At 45.1% G+C, this 22,485-nt stretch overlaps 1 protein-coding gene across 1 annotated transcript; it reads left to right on the plus strand.

The window, feature by feature from the left end:
* The first annotated feature begins 1,111 nt into the window (after positions 1-1,111).
* LOC139541899 (uncharacterized protein in mobD 3'region-like) lies at positions 1,112-1,588 on the plus strand. Its single transcript, XM_071346782.1, has one exon. The coding sequence runs from the start codon at positions 1,112-1,114 to the stop codon at positions 1,586-1,588; it is 477 nt and encodes a 158-aa protein (XP_071202883.1).
* The last annotated feature ends 20,897 nt before the right edge of the window (positions 1,589-22,485 follow it).

Below are 22,485 nucleotides of genomic sequence, written 5' to 3' on the forward strand. Positions count from 1 at the left end.
GCTGACTATACGCTTATCACTCAGCTTCAGAGAGGAGACAGGGTTAGGCTTGTATCCCAACCGGTACCCTATTCCCTATGGGTTCCTGGTCAAAAGTAGTGCACTAAATAGGGAATAGGGAGCCATTTGGGACTTAGCTTCAGTGCTTATTAAAGTCACTCCACATCACGAGGAATGTCAGCCTAGACAGCCGTGCGCCAAGAGGGAATTTGAGAAAATGAGTTTCTGAAGAGAAAAAAAAAGTAGATTAGAGAAAGACTTTGGGGAGAGTTACCACAAAAAAAACATGTCATAGTGCTTTGTGATGTTTTCAAAGAGAAACTTGGTATAAGTTTCTCTTTGAAAACATCACAAAGCACTATGACATGTTTTTTTTGTGGTAACTCTCCCCAAAGTCTTTCTCTAATCACCGACACTTTGTTTTATCTTCTAAGAGCTTTGAGAATAATAATAAAATCACTTGGAGGGAACTGTTTATATTTGTCCTGTTACACACACGTGTGTGATGGAAATGTGTTTCTTGCCTATTCAAACTCAGCCCTGAGACACACGCAGAGAGTGGGGTCACAGCCAGGGTCACCATTGTACAGAGCACCTGGAGCAATTAAGGTTAAATGCCTTGCTCAAGGGCACACCTTTGTTAGCTCCAGCATTCAAACCAGCAACCTTTCAGTTACTTGCCCAACGCTCTAACCTCGAGGCTAACTGCAGTTCTTCTTTTATTTATGCTGGTGTGTGTGTGTGTGTGTGTGTGTGTGTGTGTGTGTGTGTGTGTGTGTGTGTGTGTGTGTGTGTGTGTGTGTGTGTGTGTGTGTGTGTGTGTGTGTGTGTGTGTGTGTGTGTGTGTGTGTGTGTGTGTGTGTGTGTGTGTGTGTGTGTGTGTGTGTGTGTGTGTGTGTGTGTGTGTTTGTGAATGTTATGTGCATATTGCTGTGCAGCAGAATCCAACTCATCTCATTGTAAATACCTACATACAATACTTAGTAAAATCATTGTTTCATTGTCTCCTTTTCCAATCCCACAGTAAACATTGTTACTGATTGTTGACAGGCAGAGAGGCAGACATTCTTCAGAGAAAATACACAATGGAGATTCGTTTTTTCAAGAGGCTATGGACCTGAGTGACAGGGACCTGAGTGACAGGGACCTGAGCGATAGGGACCTGAGCGATAGGGACCTGAGCGATAGGGACCTGAGCGATAGGGACCTGAGTGATAGGGACCTGAGTGATAGGGACCTGAGAGATAGGGACCTGAGCCATAGGGACCTGAGCGATAGGGACCTGAGCGATAGGGACCTGAGAGATAGGGACCTGAGAGATAGGGACCTGAGAGATAGGGACCTGAGAGATAGGGACCTGAGCGATAGGGACCTGAGCGATAGGGACCTGAGCCATAGGGACCTGAGCGATAGGGACCTGAGCGATAGGGACCTGAGCGATAGGGACCTGAGCGATAGGGACCTGAGAGATAGGGACCTGAGAGATAGGGACCTGAGCGATAGAGACCTGAGAGATAGGGACCTGAGAGCAAATAACAACTTGAGGGATGAGATGACGATCACAAAAGCTAAAAGTTACATCTATTAGATATCTGATTCAGCCTCTGCCCTCCTCCCCTCCCCTCTGCCCGCCTCCTCCTGTCCTCTACACTCCTCCTCCTCCTGTCCTCCTGCTCTACCCTCCTCCTACCCTCCTCTCCTCCTCATCTACCCCTCCTCCTCCACTCCTCTACCCTCCTCCTCCTCTTACCCTCCCCTCCCCTCTACCCTCCTTCTCTCCTCCTCATCTACCCCTCCTCTACCACTCCTCTCTACCCTCCCCCTCCTCCTCCTCTTCCCCTCCCCTCCCCCCTCCTCCTCCTCTAGCCTCCTCCTCCTGTCCTCCTCATCTACCCCTCCTCCTCCCCTCCTCTCTACTCTCCTCCCCTCCTCCTCCTCTAGCCTCCTCCTACAGTCTGTATTGACCTCACACCAGTAAATGTGCATTAAACAAAAATCAGATGTACCTAGCTGGGTGGAGACCCTAGGAACCTCAAGAGTTTGACTAATCCTGTGAACAGGTTAGGCAACTCAAATGTTTATATACTTCAACAGCAAAGTTAGATAAGACAATCTAGTTCTGTTGTCAACCACAAAAGAGGGTCTACAACGTAATCTAAATATCCTACATCAGACAATCTAGTTCTGTTGTCAACCACAAAAGAGGGTCTACAACTTGATCTAAATATCCTACATCAGTTCTGTTAGACATGGTCCCTGACAGTAAACTTTAAGAAGACAAAAAAACACTATACTCAACAACAACAAAAATCTAAATCCCAAGGCGTAAAACACAATTTCACAGTAGGAACAAAATACATCGGATAAAGTATTCATATTATTCATATCTGGGTTTAAAAACAAGATCTATGACTAATTTCTGTATGGCTGCTCAATGAAATTGAGAGAGAAAGCAAGATAGGCTTTTTACGCTCTCACAAGACAAATATTCAAATCTACAATTGAACCAATAGCCCTATACGGAGGTGAAGTGTGTGTGTTCCACTAACCAATCAAATATTTATATTTTTTAAATGGGACAAACATCCAATTGAATCCTGCATGCAGAATTCTAACGGCTCGCACACATCGCACCGAATGTGGATCTAGCGTTCGTCTGCCGATCGTTCAGCGACCAGCGTTAGACTTCTGACTGCCAACATTTTTGCACGTGATTCTACATGTAAAATTCGGTGCGCAAATTACATTCGGAGGTGGAAAGTACTCTCCAGCCAGCAAGAGAGTACATATTAAGCCATTTAGCAGACATGCTTATCCAGAGCGACTTACAGGAGCAATTAGGGTTAAATGCCTTGCTCAAGGGCACATCGACAGACTTTTCACCTAGTCACCGCAGGGATTTGAACCATAAACCTTTCAATTACTGGCCCAATGATCTTAACCACTAGGCTACCTGCTGCAAGCAGACAGTACAGAGAAAAGCCCCAAAAAATACACCCAGCGCCAAATTAGACCAAAATACACACATACAAATTCATATCCAACAACCCTCAAATTCTATAACCACCTGAAAACAAGCGACACCCACTCCTACCACCACAAAGCCTTAAAATGCCAAGATATGAACATAGATACAAAAAGTCCTCTCATTCTGCTAGTCCTAAGGCTAACTTCGCTAACCACTACCAACACAACAAAGCCTCAGGATACGACTCAGACAATCTGGCTCAATTTCAAAGATTTTACTGGGTTATAGTTCATATAGGGAAATCAGTCAACTGAAATAAATAAATTAGGCCCTAATCTATGGATTTCACATGACTGGGCAGGGCTGCAGCCATGGGTGGGCCTTGGAGGGCATAGGCCCACCCACTTGGCAGCCAGTCACACCCACTGGAGAGGCAGGCCCTGCCAATCAGAATTAGGTTTTTCCCCACAATTTATTACATTCGATTCTGGTAGCAGCTCTGGTGGACATTCCTGCAGTCAGCGTGCCAATTTGCACACTCCCTGAAAACTTGAGACATGGTGGCATTGTGTTTTGTGACAAACTGCACATTTTAAAGTGGCCTTTTATTGTCCCCAGCACAAGGTGCATCTGTGTAATGACCATGCTGTTTAATCAGCTTCTGGATAGGCCACACCTTTCAGGTGGATGGATTATCTTGGCAAAGGAGACATGTTCACTAACAGGGATGTCAACAAATGTGTGAACAACATTTGAGAGAAATAAGCTTTGTTTAGTATGAAACATTTTTTGGATTTTTTATTTCAGCTCATGAAACACTTTACATGTTGATTTTATAGTTTTCTTAAATCCGTGTAAATACGGAAATCCACGAATGTTTTTAACTTGATTTTGGATGATCCACAAACAAATTAAAAAGATCTCATCCCAAACTAATAAACAGATTTCAAACCAAACTAATAAACAGATATCAAACCAAGCTAATAAAGAGATATCAAACCAAGCTAATAAACAGATATCAAACCAAACTAATAAACAGATATCAAACCAAACTAATAAACAGATATCAAACCAAGCTAATAAACAGATATCAAACCAAACTAATAAACAGATATCAAACTAATAAACAGATTTCAAACCAAACTAATAAACAGATTTCAAACCAAACTAATAAACAGATATCAAACCAAACTAATAAACAGATATCAAACCCAACTAATAAACAGATTTCAAACCAAACTAATAAACAGATATCAAACCGAGCTAATAAACAGATATCAAACCAAACTAATAAACAGATATCAAACCAAACTAATAAACAGATATCAAACCAAACTAATAAACAGATATCAAACCAAACTAATAAACAGATATCAAACCAAACTAATAAACAGATATCAAACCAAACTAATAAACAGATATCAAACCAAACTAATAAACAGATATCAAACCAAACTAATAAACAGATATCAAACCAAACTAATAAACAGATATCAAACCAAACTAATAAACAGATATCAAACCATGAAATAGTTTTGTGAAGCATCTGTTAATATTTTGTTTCATTCCATGCACCTGGATACATGACAGATGGGCTGTTTGTCTTCTTCTTCAAGATGGTACGGTGATAACAGCAGATGGCCATCAGAGAACTCACACGACTGATGATTTACTATGCCTAGATTTTAATCAGATCAAGTATTAACCCGCGATAGCCGTCCCGCATAGCTGGTGTTTTGGCGGTGTCGGAGGTGTAACTACGTTACAGCTGTCAATTCGGTGAGCAGCTGCAATTTATTTAATTTGTAAAAAAAATCCTCCTGGATTTTCCTCCTGGATTTGCCTCCTGGATTTTCCTCCTGGATTTTCCTCCTGGATTTGCCTCCTGGATTTGCCTCCTGGGTTTGCCTCCTGGGTTTGACTCCTGGATTTGCCTCCTGGATTTGCCTCCTGGATTTGCCTCCTAGGTTTGCCTCCTGGATTTGCCTCCTGGATTTGCCTCCTGGATTTGCCTCCTGGATTTGCCTCCTGGATATGCCTCCTAGATTTGCCTCCTGGATTTGCCTCCTGGATTTGCCTCCTGGATATGCCTCCTAGATTTGCCTCCTGGATTTGCCTCCTGGATTTGCCTCCTGGATTTGCCTCCTGGGTTTGCCTCCTGGATTTGCCTCCTGGGTTTGCCTCCTGGATTTGCCTCCTGGATTTGCCTCCTGGATTTGCCTCCTGGATTTACCTCCTGGATTTGCCTCCTGGGTTTGCCTATTAGCAGCACATTCACCACTCTCTGAAATGTCTAACTCCGCCTTTTCGAGGCACAGGCTGCGGGACTGAGACTGGAAATTAACTATCCCAGCTAGGAGTCGGCTCAAGTAGACAACTGGAGACACTGCTGACAGTGTGTTTAGCGAGACGCCAGACTGCGACTCCTGCCGTGTCTACAGACATGCCCCCAAAATAAACAAAAAAACAGCTCTCAGAGAATGAGTGGCAGCTGGTAAATAGTTGCTGATGCATACAGTATGTCAGTCAGTCTAGTGGCTAGCTGCCGGCAGAGACGTTGAAGGGCTCTGGCTAGCAAGCTAGAAGGATGAAGTAAGAAGCTAACGTTAAAACGGAGATCAGGAAATACACTACTATTTAAAAATATATATATATTTCACCTTTATTAAACCAGGTAGGCTAGTTGAGAACAAGTTCTCATCTGCAACTGCGACCTGTCCAAAATAAAGCAAAGCAGTTCGACACATACAACAACACAGAGTTACACATGGGATAAACAAACGTACAGTCAATAATACAGTAGAACAAAGGAACAATCTATATACAGTGAGTGCAAATGAGGTAAATTCTCATAATACTAAATTCTCATAATAACTTTGCATTACAGAGAGTAGGCTACTGAACTAGACAGTTATGTGGTGCTCAGTGGTGAGGATGAGGCAGGCTATCATGCATGCAGGAGGAAGCAGAGTAGATATTGAGAGAGGAAGCATGCAGGAGGAAGCAGAGTGGACATTGAGAGAGGAAGCAAGCGGAGGAAGCAGAGTAGACATTGAGAGAGGAAGCAAGCGGAGGAAGCAGAGTAGACATTGAGAGAGAAAGCAAGCGGAGGAAGCAGAGTAGACATTGAGAGAGGAAGCAAGCGGAGGAAGCAGAGTAGACATTGAGAGAGGAAGCAAGCGGAGGAAGCAGAGTAGACATTGAGAGAGAAAGCAAGCGGAGGAAGCAGAGTAGACATTGAGGGAGGAAGCAAGCGGAGGAAGCAGAGTAGACATTGAGAGAGGAAGCAAGCGGAGGAAGCAGAGTAGACATTGAGAGAGGAAGCAAGCGGAGGAAGCAGAGTAGACATTGAGAGAGGAAGCAAGCGGAGGAAGCAGAGTAGACATTGAGAGAGGAAGCAAGCAGAGAGAGAGTTTAGAGCAGTGGTTCTCAAACTTGGGGTCGGGAACTTAAAAAAACAAGATACTGTTTCAATATGAACATATCCACAGGACCTATCTTCCCTGCAGTCTCCAATCAGTCTCCAACAGTCTCCAATCAGTCTCCAACAGTCTCCAACAGTCTCCATGCAGTCTCCAACAGTCTCCATGCAGTCTCCAATCAGTCTCCAACAGTCTCCATGCAGTCTCCGATCAGTCTCCAACAGTCTTCATGCAGTCTCCAATCTGTCTCCATGCAGTCTCCAATCAGTCTCCAATCTGTCTCCACGCAGTATCTAATCAGTCTCCAATCTGTCTCCACGCAGTATCTAATCAGTCTCCAATCTGTCTCCACGCAGTATCCGATCAGTCTCCAACAGTCTTCATGCAGTCTCCATGCAGTCTCCAATCAGTCTCCAACAGTCTCCATGCAGTCTCCAATCAGTCTCCATGCAGTCTCCGATCAGTCTCCAACAGTCTTCATGCAGTCTCCAATCAGTCTCTAACAGTCTCCATGCAGTCTCCAATCAGTCTCCAACAGTCTCCATGCAGTCTCCAATCTGTCTCCATGCAGTCTCCAATCAGTCTCCAATCTGTCTCCACGCAGTATCTAATCAGTCTCCAATCTGTCTCCATGCAGTATCTAATCAGTCTCCAATCTGTCTCCACGCAGTATCCAATCAGTCTCCAATCTGTCTCCACGCAGTATCTAATCAGTCTCCATGCAGTCTCAAATCAGTCTCCAATCAGTCTCCAATCGGTCTCCCTGCAGTCTCCAATCTGTCTCCACGCAGTATCTAATCAGTCTCCAATCAGTCTCCCTGCAGTCTCCAATCAGTCTCCAATCAGTCTCCAACCGGTCTCCAATCAGTCTCCAATCAGTTTCCATGCAGTCTCCAATCAGTCTCCAACAGTCTCCCTGCAGTCTCTAATCGGTCTCGATTCAGTCTCCAATAGTAAATGACTGAATACATCACACTCTTGATGAAGGGACACTCTCATTTCCATGACAGGAGTGGCAGGATGACAGATGCAGAACATCAGGAAGAATGATAGAGGAGAGTGAGGAGAGACATTGAAGAAATATAAGGATAGTTCACAGAGAGAGAGAGAGAGAGAAAAGGTAGAGAGAGAGAGAGGAGAGAGAGAGAGAGAAGGTAGAGAGAGAGAGAGAAGAAGAGAGAGAGAGAAGGAGAAAGAGAGAGAGAGACAGAGAGAGAGAAGGAAAGAGAGAGAACGAAGGAGAGAGAGAGAAGGTAGAGAGAGAGAGAGAAGGTAGAGAGAGAGGGAGAAGGAGAGAGAGAGAGAGAGAGAGAGAGAGAGAGTGAGAGAGAGAGAGAGAGAGAGAGAGAGAGAGAGAGAGAGAGAGAGAGAGAGAGAGAGAGAGAGAGAAAGTGAGACTCAAACTGACAATAGAAAATGAAAAACTGGTGATCAATTCATATTCCTGTGAGGGGCTGGGTGAACGTTCCCCTTAAGTACCAATTGCAGCTCTGGTAACACCAAAGGTGTGTGTGTGTGTGTGTGTGTGTGTGTGTGTGTGTGTGTGTGTGTGTGTGTGTGTGTGTGTGTGTGTGTGTGTGTGTGTGTGTGTGTGTGTGTGTGTGTGTGTGTGTGTGTGTGTGTGTGTGTGTGTGCGTGCGTGCGTGCGTGCGCGTGTGATATTCCTGTAAAATAAAACAGTATTTTATCCCGTGTCCCTCATGTCCCCCTGCTCTCTCAGCTGTCACCAGAGCAATAGAGACCAGGAGATTGCCTTGACACAAGATGGAGGGGTGTAATAGTTTGGCATATTGATGAATGGATGGAGGGAGGCATGGAGTACCACTCTGCTGCTCATTTTATTGTATGTTCTTGGTCTTGGCGCACACACACACACACACACACACACACACACACACACACACACACACACACACACACACACACACACACACACACACACACACACACACACACACACACACACACACACACACACACACACACACACACACAAACTGTAGGTACCTCAGATGGTAGTGCAATTCCAGGATAGTGGGTTCGATTCCCGGGATCAGCCATACGTAAAATGTAGTCACACGTGACTGTAAGTCTCTTTGGATGAAAGCATCTGTAAAATGGCATATATTACATACACACACACACACACATACACACACACACACACATCGCCATCAGAGGAAGAAACGACAGTAAACTTCCTCATTACAGTTTTCTTACAATCACTTTGGCACTCATTTCAGAACCTCGATGTCATTTTTCAAAACTCTGGACACGTTTTCCAAGTGCTTACGATACAATACACATGAAGCTAAGATCATTTGTTTCGTTGAACCAAAATCACCTGTTCAAAGTGAAACACAACTTTAACATCAAAGTATTACCATTTCAAAGTGCAATTCACACATTACATCTGAAATGACTGTCTATTCATTTCATTACAATGATCTAACTATCAATTGATACAACGGCTCAAAATGATGAGTAACTGTTGCGTTACTCTGAATGGATCGTTTTATGGAAACTGACGAACAATATTCCATGTTTAGATCATGAAAGTTTCAGGATAACGAGATCCATTGACACCATTTACCGTGGAACACGAACCAATTGGACTACATTATCTATGGATGTAATATTTCATCATCGGTCTTTATCAGACACTCTTTCTATGGTCCCATGTTCAGACACTGTTTCTATGGTCACATGTTCAGACACTGTTTCTATGGTCACATGTTCAGACACTGTTTCTATGGTTCCATGTTGAGACACTGTTTCTATGGTTCCATTTTCAGACACTGTTTCTATGGTTCCATGTTGAGACACTGTTTCTATGGTTCCATGTTCAGACACTGTTTCTATGGTTCCATGTTCAGCCACTGTTTCTATGGTTCCATGTTGAGACACTGTTTCTATGGTTCCATGTTCAGACACTGTTTCTATGGTTCCATGTTGAGACACTGTTTCTATGGTTCCATGTTCAGACACTGTTTCTATGGTTCCATGTTCAGACACTGTTTCTATGGTTCCATGTTCAGACACTGTTTCTATGGTTCCATGTTGAGACACTGTTTCTATGGTTCCATGTTCAGACACTGTTTCTATGGTTCCATGTTCAGACACTGTTTCTATAGTTCCATGTTCAGACACTGTTTCTATGGTTCCATGTTCAGACACTGTTTCTATGGTTCCATGTTGAGACACTGTTTCTATGGTTCCATGTTCAGACACTGTTTCTATGGTTCCATGTTGAGACACTGTTTCTATGGTTCCATGTTCAGACACTGTTTCTATGGTTCCATGTTCAGACACTGTTTCTATAGTTCCATGTTCAGACACTGTTTCTATGGTTCCATGTTCAGACACTGTTTCTATGGTTCCATGTTGAGACACTGTTTCTATGGTTCCATGTTCAGACACTGTTTCTATGGTTCCATGTTCAGACACTGTTTCTATGGTTCCATGTTCAGACACTGTTTCTATGGTTCCATGTTCAGACACTGTTTCTATGATTCCATGTTGAGACACTGTTTCTATGGTTCCATGTTCAGACACTGTTTCTATGGTTCCATGTTCAGACACTGTTTCTATGGTTCCATGTTGAGACACTGTTTCTATGGTTCCATGTTCAGACACTGTTTCTATGGTTCAAAAAAGGTCTAACTACAGCCCCTTCACCTCCGCTGTCTATCAGGTCTAACTACAGCCCCTTCACCTTCGCTGTCTATCAGGCCTAACTACAGCCCCTTCACCTCCGCTGTCTATCAGGTCTAACTACAGCCCCTTCACCTCCACTGTCTATCAGGCCTAACTACAGCCCCTTCACCTCCACTGTCTATCAGGTCTAACTACAGCCCCTTCACCTCCGCTGTCTATCAGGTCTAACTACAGCCCCTTCACCTCCACTGTCTATCAGGTCTAACTACAGCCTCTTCACCTCCACTGTCTATCAGGTCTAACTACAGCCCCTTCACCTCCGCTGTCTATCAGGTCTAACTACAGCCCCTTCACCTCCACTGTCTATCAGCTCTAACTACAGCCCCTTAACCTCCACTGTCTATCAGGTCTAACTACAGCCCCTTCACCTCCACTAACTACAGCCCCTTCACCTCCACTGTCTATCAGGTCTAACTACAGCCCCTTCACTTCCACTGTCTATCAGGTCTAACTACAGCCCCTTCACTTCCACTGTCTATCAGGCCTAACTGCAGCCCCTTCACCTCCGCTGTCTATCAGGTCTAACTACAGCCCCTTCATCTCCGCTGTCTATCAGGTCTAACTGCAGCCCCTTCACCTCCACTAACTACAGCCCCTTCACCTCCACTGTCTATCAGGTCTAACTACAGCCCCTTCACCTCCACTGTCTATCAGGTCTAATGGCAGCCCCTTCACCTCCACTGTCTATCAGGCCTAACTACAGCCCCTTCACCTCCACTAACTACAGCCCCTTCACCTCCACTGTCTATCAGGTCTAACTACAGCCCCTTCACCTCCACTGTCTATCAGGTCTAACTACAGCCCCTTCACCTCCGCTGTCTATCAGGTCTAACTACAGCCCCTTCACCTCCACTAACTACATCCCCTTAACCTCCACTGTCTATCAGAGCTAACTACAGCCCCTTCACCTCCACTGTCTATCAGGCCTAACTACAGCCCCTTCACCTCCACTGTCTATCAGGCCTAACTACAGCCCCTTCACCTCCACTGTCTATCAGGTCTAACTACAGCCCCTTCACCTCCGCTGTCTATCAGGTCTAACTACAGCCCCTTCACCTCCACTGTCTATCAGGTCTAACTACAGCCCCTTCACCTCCACTGTCTATCAGGCCTAACTACAGCCCCTTCACCTCCACTGTCTATCAGGTCTAACTACAGCCCCTTCACCTCCGCTGTCTATCAGGTCTAACTACAGCCCCTTCACCTCCACTGTCTATCAGGCCTAACTACAGCCCCTTCACCTCCACTGTCTATTAGGTCTAACTACAGCCCCTTAACCTCCACTGTCTATCAGGTCTAACTACAGCCCCTTCACCTCCACTGTCTATCAGGTCTAACTACAGCCCCTTCACCTCCACTAACTACAGACCCTTCACCTCCACTGTCTATCAGGTCTAACTACAGCCCCTTCACTTCCACTGTCTATCAGGTCTAACTACAGCCCCTTCACCTCCACTGTCTATCAGGTCTAACTGCAGCCCCTTCACCTCCGCAGTCTATCAGGTCTAACTACAGCCCCTTCACCTCCACTAACTACAGCCCCTTCACCTCCACTGTCTATCAGGTCTAACTACCGCCCCTTCACCTCCACTGTCTATCAGGCCTAACTACAGCCCCTTCACCTCCAGTGTCTATCAGGTCTAACTACAGCCCCTTCACCTCCACTGTCTATCAGGTCTAACTACAGCCCCTTCACCTCCACTGTCTATCAGGCCTACCTACAGCCCCTTCACCTCCACTAACTACAGCCCCTTCACCTCCACTGTCTATCAGGTCTAACTACAGCCCCTTCACCTCCACTGTCTATCAGGTCTAACTACAGCCCCTTCACCTCCGCTGTATATCAGGTCTAACTACAGCCCTTTCACCTCCACTAACTACAGCCCCTTCACCTCCGCTGTCTATCAGGTCTAACTACAGCCCCTTCATCTCCGCTGTCTATCAGGTCTAACTGCAGCCCCTTCACCTCCACTAACTACAGCCCCTTCACCTCCACTGTCTATCAGGTCTAACTACAGCCCCTTCACCTCCACTGTCTATCAGGCCTAACTACAGCCCCTTCACCTCCAGTGTCTATCAGGCCTAACTACAGCCCCTTCACCTCCACTGTCTATCAGGTCTAATGGCAGCCCCTTCACCTCCACTGTCTATCAGGCCTAACTACAGCCCCTTCACCTCCACTAACTACAGCCCCTTCACCTCCACTGTCTATCAGGTCTAACTACAGCCCCTTCACCTCCACTGTCTATCAGGTCTAACTACAGCCCCTTCACCTCCGCTGTCTATCAGGTCTAACTACAGCCCCTTCACCTCCACTAACTACATCCCCTTAACCTCCACTGTCTATCAGAGCTAACTACAGCCCCTTCACCTCCACTGTCTATCAGGCCTAACTACAGCCCCTTCACCTCCACTGTCTATCAGGCCTAACTACAGCCCCTTCACCTCCACTGTCTATCAGGTCTAACTACAGCCCCTTCACCTCCGCTGTCTATCAGGTCTAACTACAGCCCCTTCACCTCCACTGTCTATCAGGTCTAACTACAGCCCCTTCACCTCCACTGTCTATCAGGCCTAACTACAGCCCCTTCACCTCCACTGTCTATCAGGTCTAACTACAGCCCCTTCACCTCCGCTGTCTATCAGGTCTAACTACAGCCCCTTCACCTCCACTGTCTATCAGGCCTAACTACAGCCCCTTCACCTCCACTGTCTATTAGGTCTAACTACAGCCCCTTAACCTCCACTGTCTATCAGGTCTAACTACAGCCCCTTCACCTCCACTGTCTATCAGGTCTAACTACAGCCCCTTCACCTCCACTAACTACAGACCCTTCACCTCCACTGTCTATCAGGTCTAACTACAGCCCCTTCACTTCCACTGTCTATCAGGTCTAACTAAAGCCCCTTCACCTCCACTGTCTATCAGGTCTAACTGCAGCCCCTTCACCTCCGCAGTCTATCAGGTCTAACTACAGCCCCTTCACCTCCACTGTCTATCAGGTCTAACTACCGCCCCTTCACCTCCACTGTCTATCAGGCCTAACTACAGCCCCTTCACCTCCAGTGTCTATCAGGTCTAACTACAGCCCCTTCACCTCCACTGTCTATCAGGTCTAACTACAGCCCCTTCACCTCCACTGTCTATCAGGCCTACCTACAGCCCCTTCACCTCCACTAACTACAGCCCCTTCACCTCCACTGTCTATCAGGTCTAACTACAGCCCCTTCACCTCCACTGTCTATCAGGTCTAACTACAGCCCCTTCACCTCCGCTGTATATCAGGTCTAACTACAGCCCTTTCACCTCCACTAACTACAGCCCCTTCACCTCCACTGTCTATCAGGCCTAACTACAGCCCCTTCACCTCCACTGTCTATCAGGTCTAACTACAGCCCCTTCACCTCCGCTGTCTATCAGGTCTAACTACAGCCCCTTCACCTCCACTGTCTATCAGGTCTAATGGCAGCCCCTTCACCTCCACTGTCTATCAGGCCTAACTGCAGCCCCTTCACCTCCGCTGTCTATCAGGTCTAACTACAGCCCCTTCACCTCCACTAACTACAGCCCCTTCACCTCCACTGTCTATCAGGTCTAACTACAGCCCCTTCACCTCCACTGTCTATCAGGTCTAACTGCAGCCCCTTCACCTCCGCTGTCTATCAGGTCTAACTACAGCCCCTTCACCTCCACTAACTACAGCCCCTTCACCCCCACTGTCTATCAGGTCTAACTACCGCCCCTTCACCTCCACTGTCTATCAGGTCTAACTGCAGCCCCTTCACCTCCACTGTCTATCAGGTCTAACTGCAGCCCCTTCACCTCCGCTGTCTATCAGGTCTAACTACAGCCCCTTCACCTCCACTAACTACAGCCCCTTCACCCCCACTGTCTATCAGGTCTAACTACCGCCCCTTCACCTCCACTGTCTATCAGGCCTAACTACAGCCCCTTCACCTCCACTGTCTATCAGGCCTACCTACAGCCCCTTCACCTCCACTAACTACAGCCCCTTCACCTCCACTGTCTATCAGGTCTAACTACAGCCCCTTCACCTCCACTGTCTATCAGGTCTAACTACAGCCCCTTCACCTCCGCTGTATATCAGGTCTAACTACAGCCCCTTCACCTCCACTAACTACAGCCCCTTCACCTCCACTGTCTATCAGGCCTAACTACAGCCCCTTCACCTCCACTGTCTATCAGGTCTAACTACAGCCCCTTCACCTCCGCTGTCTATCAGGTCTAACTACAGCCCCTTCACCTCCACTGTCTATCAGGCCTAACTACAGCCCCTTCACCTCCACTGTCTATCAGGTCTAACTACAGCCCCTTCACCTCCGCTGTCTATCAGGTCTAACTACAGCCCCTTCACCTCCACTGTCTATCAGGTCTAACTACAGCCCCTTCACCTCCACTGTCTATCAGGCCTAACTACAGCCCCTTCACCTCCGCTGTCTATCAGGTCTAACTACAGCCCCTTCTCATCCACTGTCTATCAGGTCTAACTACAGCCCCTTCACCTCCACTGTCTATCAGGCCTAACTACAGCCCCTTCACTTCCACTGTCTATCAGGTCTAACTACAGCCCCTTCACCTCCACTAACTACAGCCCCTTCACATCCACTGTCTATCAGGCCTAACTACAGCCCCTTCACCTCCACTGTCTATCAGGTCTAACTACAGCCCCTTCACCTCCACTGTCTATCAGGTCTAACTACAGCCCCTTCACCTCCGCTGTCTATCAGGTCTATCTACAGCCCCTTCACCGGCACTGTCTATCAGGCCTAACTACAGCCCCTTCACCTCCACTGTCTATCAGGCCTAACTACAGCCCCTTCACCTCCACTGTCTATCAGGTCTAACTACAGCCCCTTCACCTCCACTGTCTATCAGGTCTAACTACAGCCCCTTCACCTCCACTGTCTATCAGGTCTAACTACAGCCCCTTCACCTCCACTGTCTATCAGCTCTAACTACAGCCCCTTCACCTCCACTGTCTATCAGGTCTAACTACAGCCCCTTCACCTCCGCTGTCTATCAGGTCTAACTACAGCCCCTTCACCTCCACTGTCTATCAGGTCTAACTACAGCCCCTTCACCTCCACTGTCTATCAGGTCTAACTACAGCCCCTTCACCTCTACTGTATATCAGGCCTAATGGCAGCCCCTTCACCTCCACTACCAGGAACAACAGGAAATATCCCAGATTGTGCTTTTTTTTAAACAAACGGGAGACAGGTATCTTGCAACTAACGTTTGTGAACTATTAACAAATATACAAACAGAGGTACGAGCAGATCAGCATGTATAGTTACAACAGGACCCGTACTGGCAGTAAAATATCCCAGACTCTGTTTAGTTACAACAGGACCTGTACTGGCAGTAAAATATCCCAGACTCTGTTTAGTTACAACAGGACCTGTACTGGCAGTAAAATATCCCAGACTCTGTTTAGTTACAACAGGACCTGTACTGGCAGTAAAATATCCCAGACTCTGTTTAGTTACAACAGGACCTGTACTGGCAGTAAAATATCCCAGACTCTGTTTAGTTACAACAGGACCTGTACTGGCAGTAAAATATCCCAGACTCTGTTTAGTTACAACAGGACCTGTACTGGCAGTAAAATATCCCAGACTCTGTTTAGTTACAACAGGACCTGTACTGGCTGTAAAATATCCCAGACTCTGTTTAGTTACAACAGGACCTGTACTGGCTGTAAAATATCCCAGACTCTGTTTAGTTACAACAGGACCTGTACTGGCTGTAAAATATCCCAGACTCTGTTTAGTTACAACAGGACCTGTACTGGCAGTAAAATATCCCAGACTCTGTTTAGTTACAACAGGACCTGTACTGGCAGTAAAATATCCCAGACTCTGTTTAGTTACAACAGGACCTGTACTGGCAGTAAAATATCCCAGACTCTGTTTAGTTACAACAGGACCTGTACTGGCAGTAAAATATCCCAGACTCTGTTTAGTTACAACAGGACCTGTACTGGCAGTAAAATATCCCAGACTCTGTTTAGTTACAACAGGACCTGTACTGACAGTAAAATATCCCAGACTCTGTTTAGTTACAACAAGACCTGTACTGGCAGTAAAATATCCCAGACTCTGTTTAGTTACAACAGGACCTGTACTGGCAGTAAAATATCCCAGACTCTGTTTAGTTACAACAGGACCTGTACTGGCTGTAAAATATCCCAGACTCTGTTTAGTTACAACAGGACCTGTACTGGCTGTAAAATATCCCAGACTCTGTTTAGTTACAACAGGACCTGTACTGGCTGTAAAATATCCCAGACTCTGTTTAGTTACAACAGGACCTGTACTGGCAGTAAAATATCCCAGACTCTGTTTAGTTCCAACAGGACCTGTACTGGCAGTAAAATATCCCAGACTCTGTTTAGTTACAACAGGACCTGTACTGGCAGTAAAATATCCCAGACTCTGTTTAGTTACAACAGAACCTGAACTGGCTGTAAAATATCCAAGACTCTGTTTAGTTACAACAGGACCTGAACTGGCTGTAAAATATCCCAGACTCTGTTTAGTTACAACAGGACCTGTACTGGCAGTAAAATATCCCAGACTCTGTTTAGTTACAACAGGACCTATACTGGCTGTAAAATATCCCAGACTCTGTTTAGTTACAACAAGACCTGTACTGGCTGTAAAATATCCCAGACTCTGTTTAGTTACAACAGGACCTGTACTGGCTGTAAAATATCCCAGACTCTGTTTAGTTACATCAGGACCTGTACTGGCAGTAAAATATCCCAGACTCTGTTTAGTTACAACAGGACCTGTACTGGCTGTAAAATATCCCAGACTCTGTTTAGTTACAACAGGACCTGTACTGGCAGTAAAATATCCCAGACTCTGTTTAGTTACAACAGGACCTGAACTGGCTGTAAAATATCCCAGACTCTGTTTAGTTACAACAGGACCTGAACTGGCTGTAAAATATCCCAGACTCTGTTTAGTTACAACAGGACCTGTACTGGCTGTAAAATATCCCAGACTCTGTTTAGTTACAACAGGACCTGTACTGGCAGTAAAATATCCCAGACTCTGTTTAGTTACATCAGGACCTGTACTGGCAGTAAAATATCCCAGACTCTGTTTAGTTACAACAGGACCTGTGCTGGCAGTAAAATATCCCAGACTCTGTTTAGTTACAACAGGACCTGTACTGGCTGTAAAATATCCCAGACTCTGTTTAGTTACAACAGGACCTGTACTGGCAGTAAAATATCCCAGACTCTGTTTAGTTACAACAGGACCTGAACTGGCTGTAAAATATCCCAGACTCTGTTTAGTTACAACAAGACCTGTACTGGCAGTAAAATATCCCAGACTCTGTTTAGTTACAACAGGACCTGTACTGGCAGTAAAATATCCCAGACTCTGTTTAGTTACAACAGGACCTGTACTGGCTGTAAAATATCCCAGACTCTGTTTAGTTACAACAGGACCTGTACTGGCAGTAAAATATCCCAGACTCTGTTTAGTTCCAACAGGACCTGTACTGGCAGTAAAATATCCCAGACTCTGTTTAGTTACAACAGGACCTGTACTGGCAGTAAAATATCCCAGACTCTGTTTAGTTACAACAGGACCTGTACTGGCAGTAAAATATCCCAGACTCTGTTTAGTTACAACAGGACCTGTACTGGCTGTAAAATATCCCAGACTCTGTTTAGTTCCAACAGGACCTGTACTGGCAGTAAAATATCCCAGACTCTGTTTAGTTACAACAGGACCTGTACTGGCAGTAAAATATCCCAGACTCTGTTTAGTTACAACAGAACCTGAACTGGCTGTAAAATATCCAAGACTCTGTTTAGTTACAACAGGACCTGAACTGGCTGTAAAATATCCCAGACTCTGTTTAGTTACAACAGGACCTGTACTGGCAGTAAAATATCCCAGACTCTGTTTAGTTACAACAGGACCTGTACTGGCTGTAAAATATCCCAGACTCTGTTTAGTTACAACAAGACCTGTACTGGCTGTAAAATATCCCAGACTCTGTTTAGTTACAACAGGACCTGTACTGGCTGTAAAATATCCCAGACTCTGTTTAGTTACATCAGGACCTGTACTGGCAGTAAAATATCCCAGACTCTGTTTAGTTACAACAGGACCTGTACTGGCTGTAAAATATCCCAGACTCTGTTTAGTTACAACAGGACCTGAACTGGCTGTAAAATATCCCAGACTCTGTTTAGTTACAACAGGACCTGAACTGGCTGTAAAATATCCCAGACTCTGTTTAGTTACAACAGGACCTGTACTGGCTGTAAAATATCCCAGACTCTGTTTAGTTACAACAGGACCTGTACTGGCAGTAAAATATCCCAGACTCTGTTTAGTTACATCAGGACCTGTACTGGCAGTAAAATATCCCAGACTCTGTTTAGTTACAACAGGACCTGTGCTGGCAGTAAAATATCCCAGACTCTGTTTAGTTACAACAGGACCTGTACTGGCTGTAAAATATCCCAGACTCTGTTTAGTTACAACAGGACCTGTACTGGCAGTAAAATATCCCAGACTCTGTTTAGTTACAACAGGACCTGAACTGGCTGTAAAATATCCCAGACTCTGTTTAGTTACAACAAGACCTGTACTGGCAGTAAAATATCCCAGACTCTGTTTAGTTACAACAGGACCTGTACTGGCAGTAAAATATCCCAGACTCTGTTTAGTTACAACAGGACCTGTACTGGCTGTAAAATATCCCAGACTCTGTTTAGTTACAACAGGACCTGTACTGGCAGTAAAATATCCCAGACTCTGTTTAGTTCCAACAGGACCTGTACTGGCAGTAAAATATCCCAGACTCTGTTTAGTTACAACAGGACCTGTACTGGCAGTAAAATATCCCAGACTCTGTTTAGTTACAACAGGACCTGAACTGGCTGTAAAATATCCCAGACTCTGTTTAGTTACAACAGGACCTGAACTGGCTGTAAAATATCCCAGACTCTGTTTAGTTACAACAGGACCTGTACTGGCAGTAAAATATCCCAGACTCTGTTTAGTTACAACAGGACCTGTACTGGCTGTAAAATATCCCAGACTCTGTTTAGTTACAACAAGACCTGTACTGGCTGTAAAATATCCCAGACTCTGTTTAGTTACAACAGGACCTGTACTGGCTGTAAAATATCCCAGACTCTGTTTAGTTACATCAGGACCTGTACTGGCTGTAAAATATCCCAGACTCTGTTTAGTTACAACAGGACCTGTACTGGCAGTAAAATATCCCAGACTCTGTTTAGTTACAACAGGACCTGTACTGGCTGTAAAATATCCCAGACTCTGTTTAGTTACAACAGGACCTGTACTGGCAGTAAAATATCCCAGACTCTGTTTAGTTACAACAGGACCTGAACTGGCTGTAAAATATCCCAGACTCTGTTTAGTTACAACAGGACCTGAACTGGCTGTAAAATATCCCAGACTCTGTTTAGTTACAACAGGACCTGTACTGGCTGTAAAATATCCCAGACTCTGTTTAGTTACAACAGGACCTGTACTGGCAGTAAAATATCCCAGACTCTGTTTAGTTACAACAGGACCTGTACTGGCAGTAAAATATCCCAGACTCTGTTTAGTTACAACAGGACCTGAACTGGCTGTAAAATATCCCAGACTCTGTTTAGTTACAACAGGACCTGTACTGGCAGTAAAATATCCCAGACTCTGTTTAGTTACAACAGGACCTGTACTGGCAGTAAAATATCCCAGACTCTGTTTAGTTACAACAGGACCTGTACTGGCTGTAAAATATCCCAGACTCTGTTTAGTTACAACAGGACCCGTACTGGCTGTAAAATAACCCAGACTCTGTTTAGTTACAACAGGACCCGTACTGGCTGTAAAATATCCCAGACTCTGTTTAGTTACAACAGGACCTGTACTGGCTGTAAAATATCCCAGACTCTGTTTAGTTACAACAGGACCTGTACTGGCAGTAAAATATCCCAGACTCTGTTTAGTTACAACAGGACCCGTTCTGGCTGTAAAATATCCCAGACTCTGTTTAGTTACAACAGGACCTGTACTGGCTGTAAAATATCCCAGACTCTGTTTAGTTACAACAGGACCTGTACTGGCAGTAAAATATCCCAGACTCTGTTTAGTTACAACAGGACCTGTACTGGCTGTAAAATATCCCAGACTCTGTTTAGTTACAACAGGACCCGTACTGGCAGTAAAATATCCCAGACTCTGTTTAGTTACAACAGGACCTGAACTGGCAGTAAAATATCCCAGACTCTGTTTAGTTACAACAGGACCTGTACTGGCAGTAAAATATCCCAGACTCTGTTTAGTTACAACAGGACCCGTACTGGCAGTAAAATATCCCAGACTCTGTTTAGTTACAACAGGACCTGAACTGGCAGTAAAATATCCCAGACTCTGTTTAGTTACAACAGGACCTGTACTGGCAGTAAAATATCCCAGACTCTGTTTAGTTACAACAGGACCTGTACTGGCAGTAAAATATCCCAGACTCTGTTTAGTTACAACAAGACCTGTACTGGCTGTAAAATATCCCAGACTCTGTTTAGTTACAACAGGACCTGTACTGGCAGTAAAATATCCCAGACTCTGTTTAGTTACAACAGGACCTGTACTGGCTGTAAAATATCCCAGACTCTGTTTAGTTACAACAGGACCTGTACTGGCAGTAAAATATCCCAGACTCTGTTTAGTTACAACAGGACCTGTACTGGCAGTAAAATATCCCAGACTCTGTTTAGTTACAACAGGACCCGTACTGGCTGTAAAATATCCCAGACTCTGTTTAGTTACAACAGGACCTGTACTGGCAGTAAAATATCCCAGACTCTGTTTAGTTACAACAGGACCTGTACTGGCAGTAAAATATCCCAGACTCTGTTTAGTTACAACAGGACCCGTACTGGCTGTAAAATATCCCAGACTCTGTTTAGTTACAACGGGACCTGTACTGGCAGTAAAATATCCCAGACTCTGTTTAGTTACAACAGGACCTGTACTGGCAGTAAAATATCCCAGACTCTGTTTAGTTACAACAGGACCCGTACTGGCAGTAAAATATCCCAGACTCTGTTTAGTTACAACAAGACCTGTACTGGCTGTAAAATATCCCAGACTCTGTTTAGTTACAACAGGACCTGTACTGGCAGTAAAATATCCCAGACTCTGTTTAGTTACAACAGGACCCGTACTGGCTGTAAAATATCCCAGACTCTGTTTAGTTACAACAGGACCTGTACTGGCAGTAAAATATCCCAGACTCTGTTTAGTTACAAAAGGACCTGTACTGGCAGTAAAATATCCCAGACTCTGTTTAGTTACAACAGGACCTGTACTGGCAGTAAAATATCCCAGACTCTGTTTAGTTACAACAGGACCTGTACTGGCAGTAAAATATCCCAGACTCTGTTTAGTTACAACAGGACCTGTACTGGCTGTAAAATATCCCAGACTCTGTTTAGTTACAACAGGACCTGTACTGGCAGTAAAATATCCCAGACTCTGTTTAGTTACAACAGGACCTAAACTGGCAGTAAAATATCCCAGACTCTGTTTAGTTACAAAAGGACCTGTACTGGCAGTAAAATATCCCAGACTCTGTTTAGTTACAACAGGACCCGTACTGGCTGTAAAATATCCCAGACTCTGTTTAGTTACAACAGGACCTGTACTGGCAGTAAAATATCCCAGACTCTGTTTAGTTACAACAGGACCTGTACTGGCTGTAAAATATCCCAGACTCTGTTTAGTTACAACAGGACCTGTACTGGCAGTAAAATATCCCAGACTCTGTTTAGTTACAACAGGACCTGTACTGGCAGTAAAATATCCCAGACTCTGTTTAGTTACAACAGGACCCGTACTGGCTGTAAAATATCCCAGACTCTGTTTAGTTACAACAGGACCTGTACTGGCAGTAAAATATCCCAGACTCTGTTTAGTTACAACAGGACCTGTACTGGCAGTAAAATATCCCAGACTCTGTTTAGTTACAACAGGACCCGTACTGGCTGTAAAATATCCCAGACTCTGTTTAGTTACAACGGGACCTGTACTGGCAGTAAAATATCCCAGACTCTGTTTAGTTACAACAGGACCTGTACTGGCAGTAAAATATCCCAGACTCTGTTTAGTTACAACAGGACCCGTACTGGCAGTAAAATATCCCAGACTCTGTTTAGTTACAACAAGACCTGTACTGGCTGTAAAATATCCCAGACTCTGTTTAGTTACAACAGGACCTGTACTGGCAGTAAAATATCCCAGACTCTGTTTAGTTACAACAGGACCCGTACTGGCTGTAAAATATCCCAGACTCTGTTTAGTTACAAC

This window comes from Salvelinus alpinus, chromosome 17 (assembly GCF_045679555.1).
Source record: "Salvelinus alpinus chromosome 17, SLU_Salpinus.1, whole genome shotgun sequence".
NCBI lineage: Eukaryota > Metazoa > Chordata > Actinopteri > Salmoniformes > Salmonidae > Salvelinus > Salvelinus alpinus.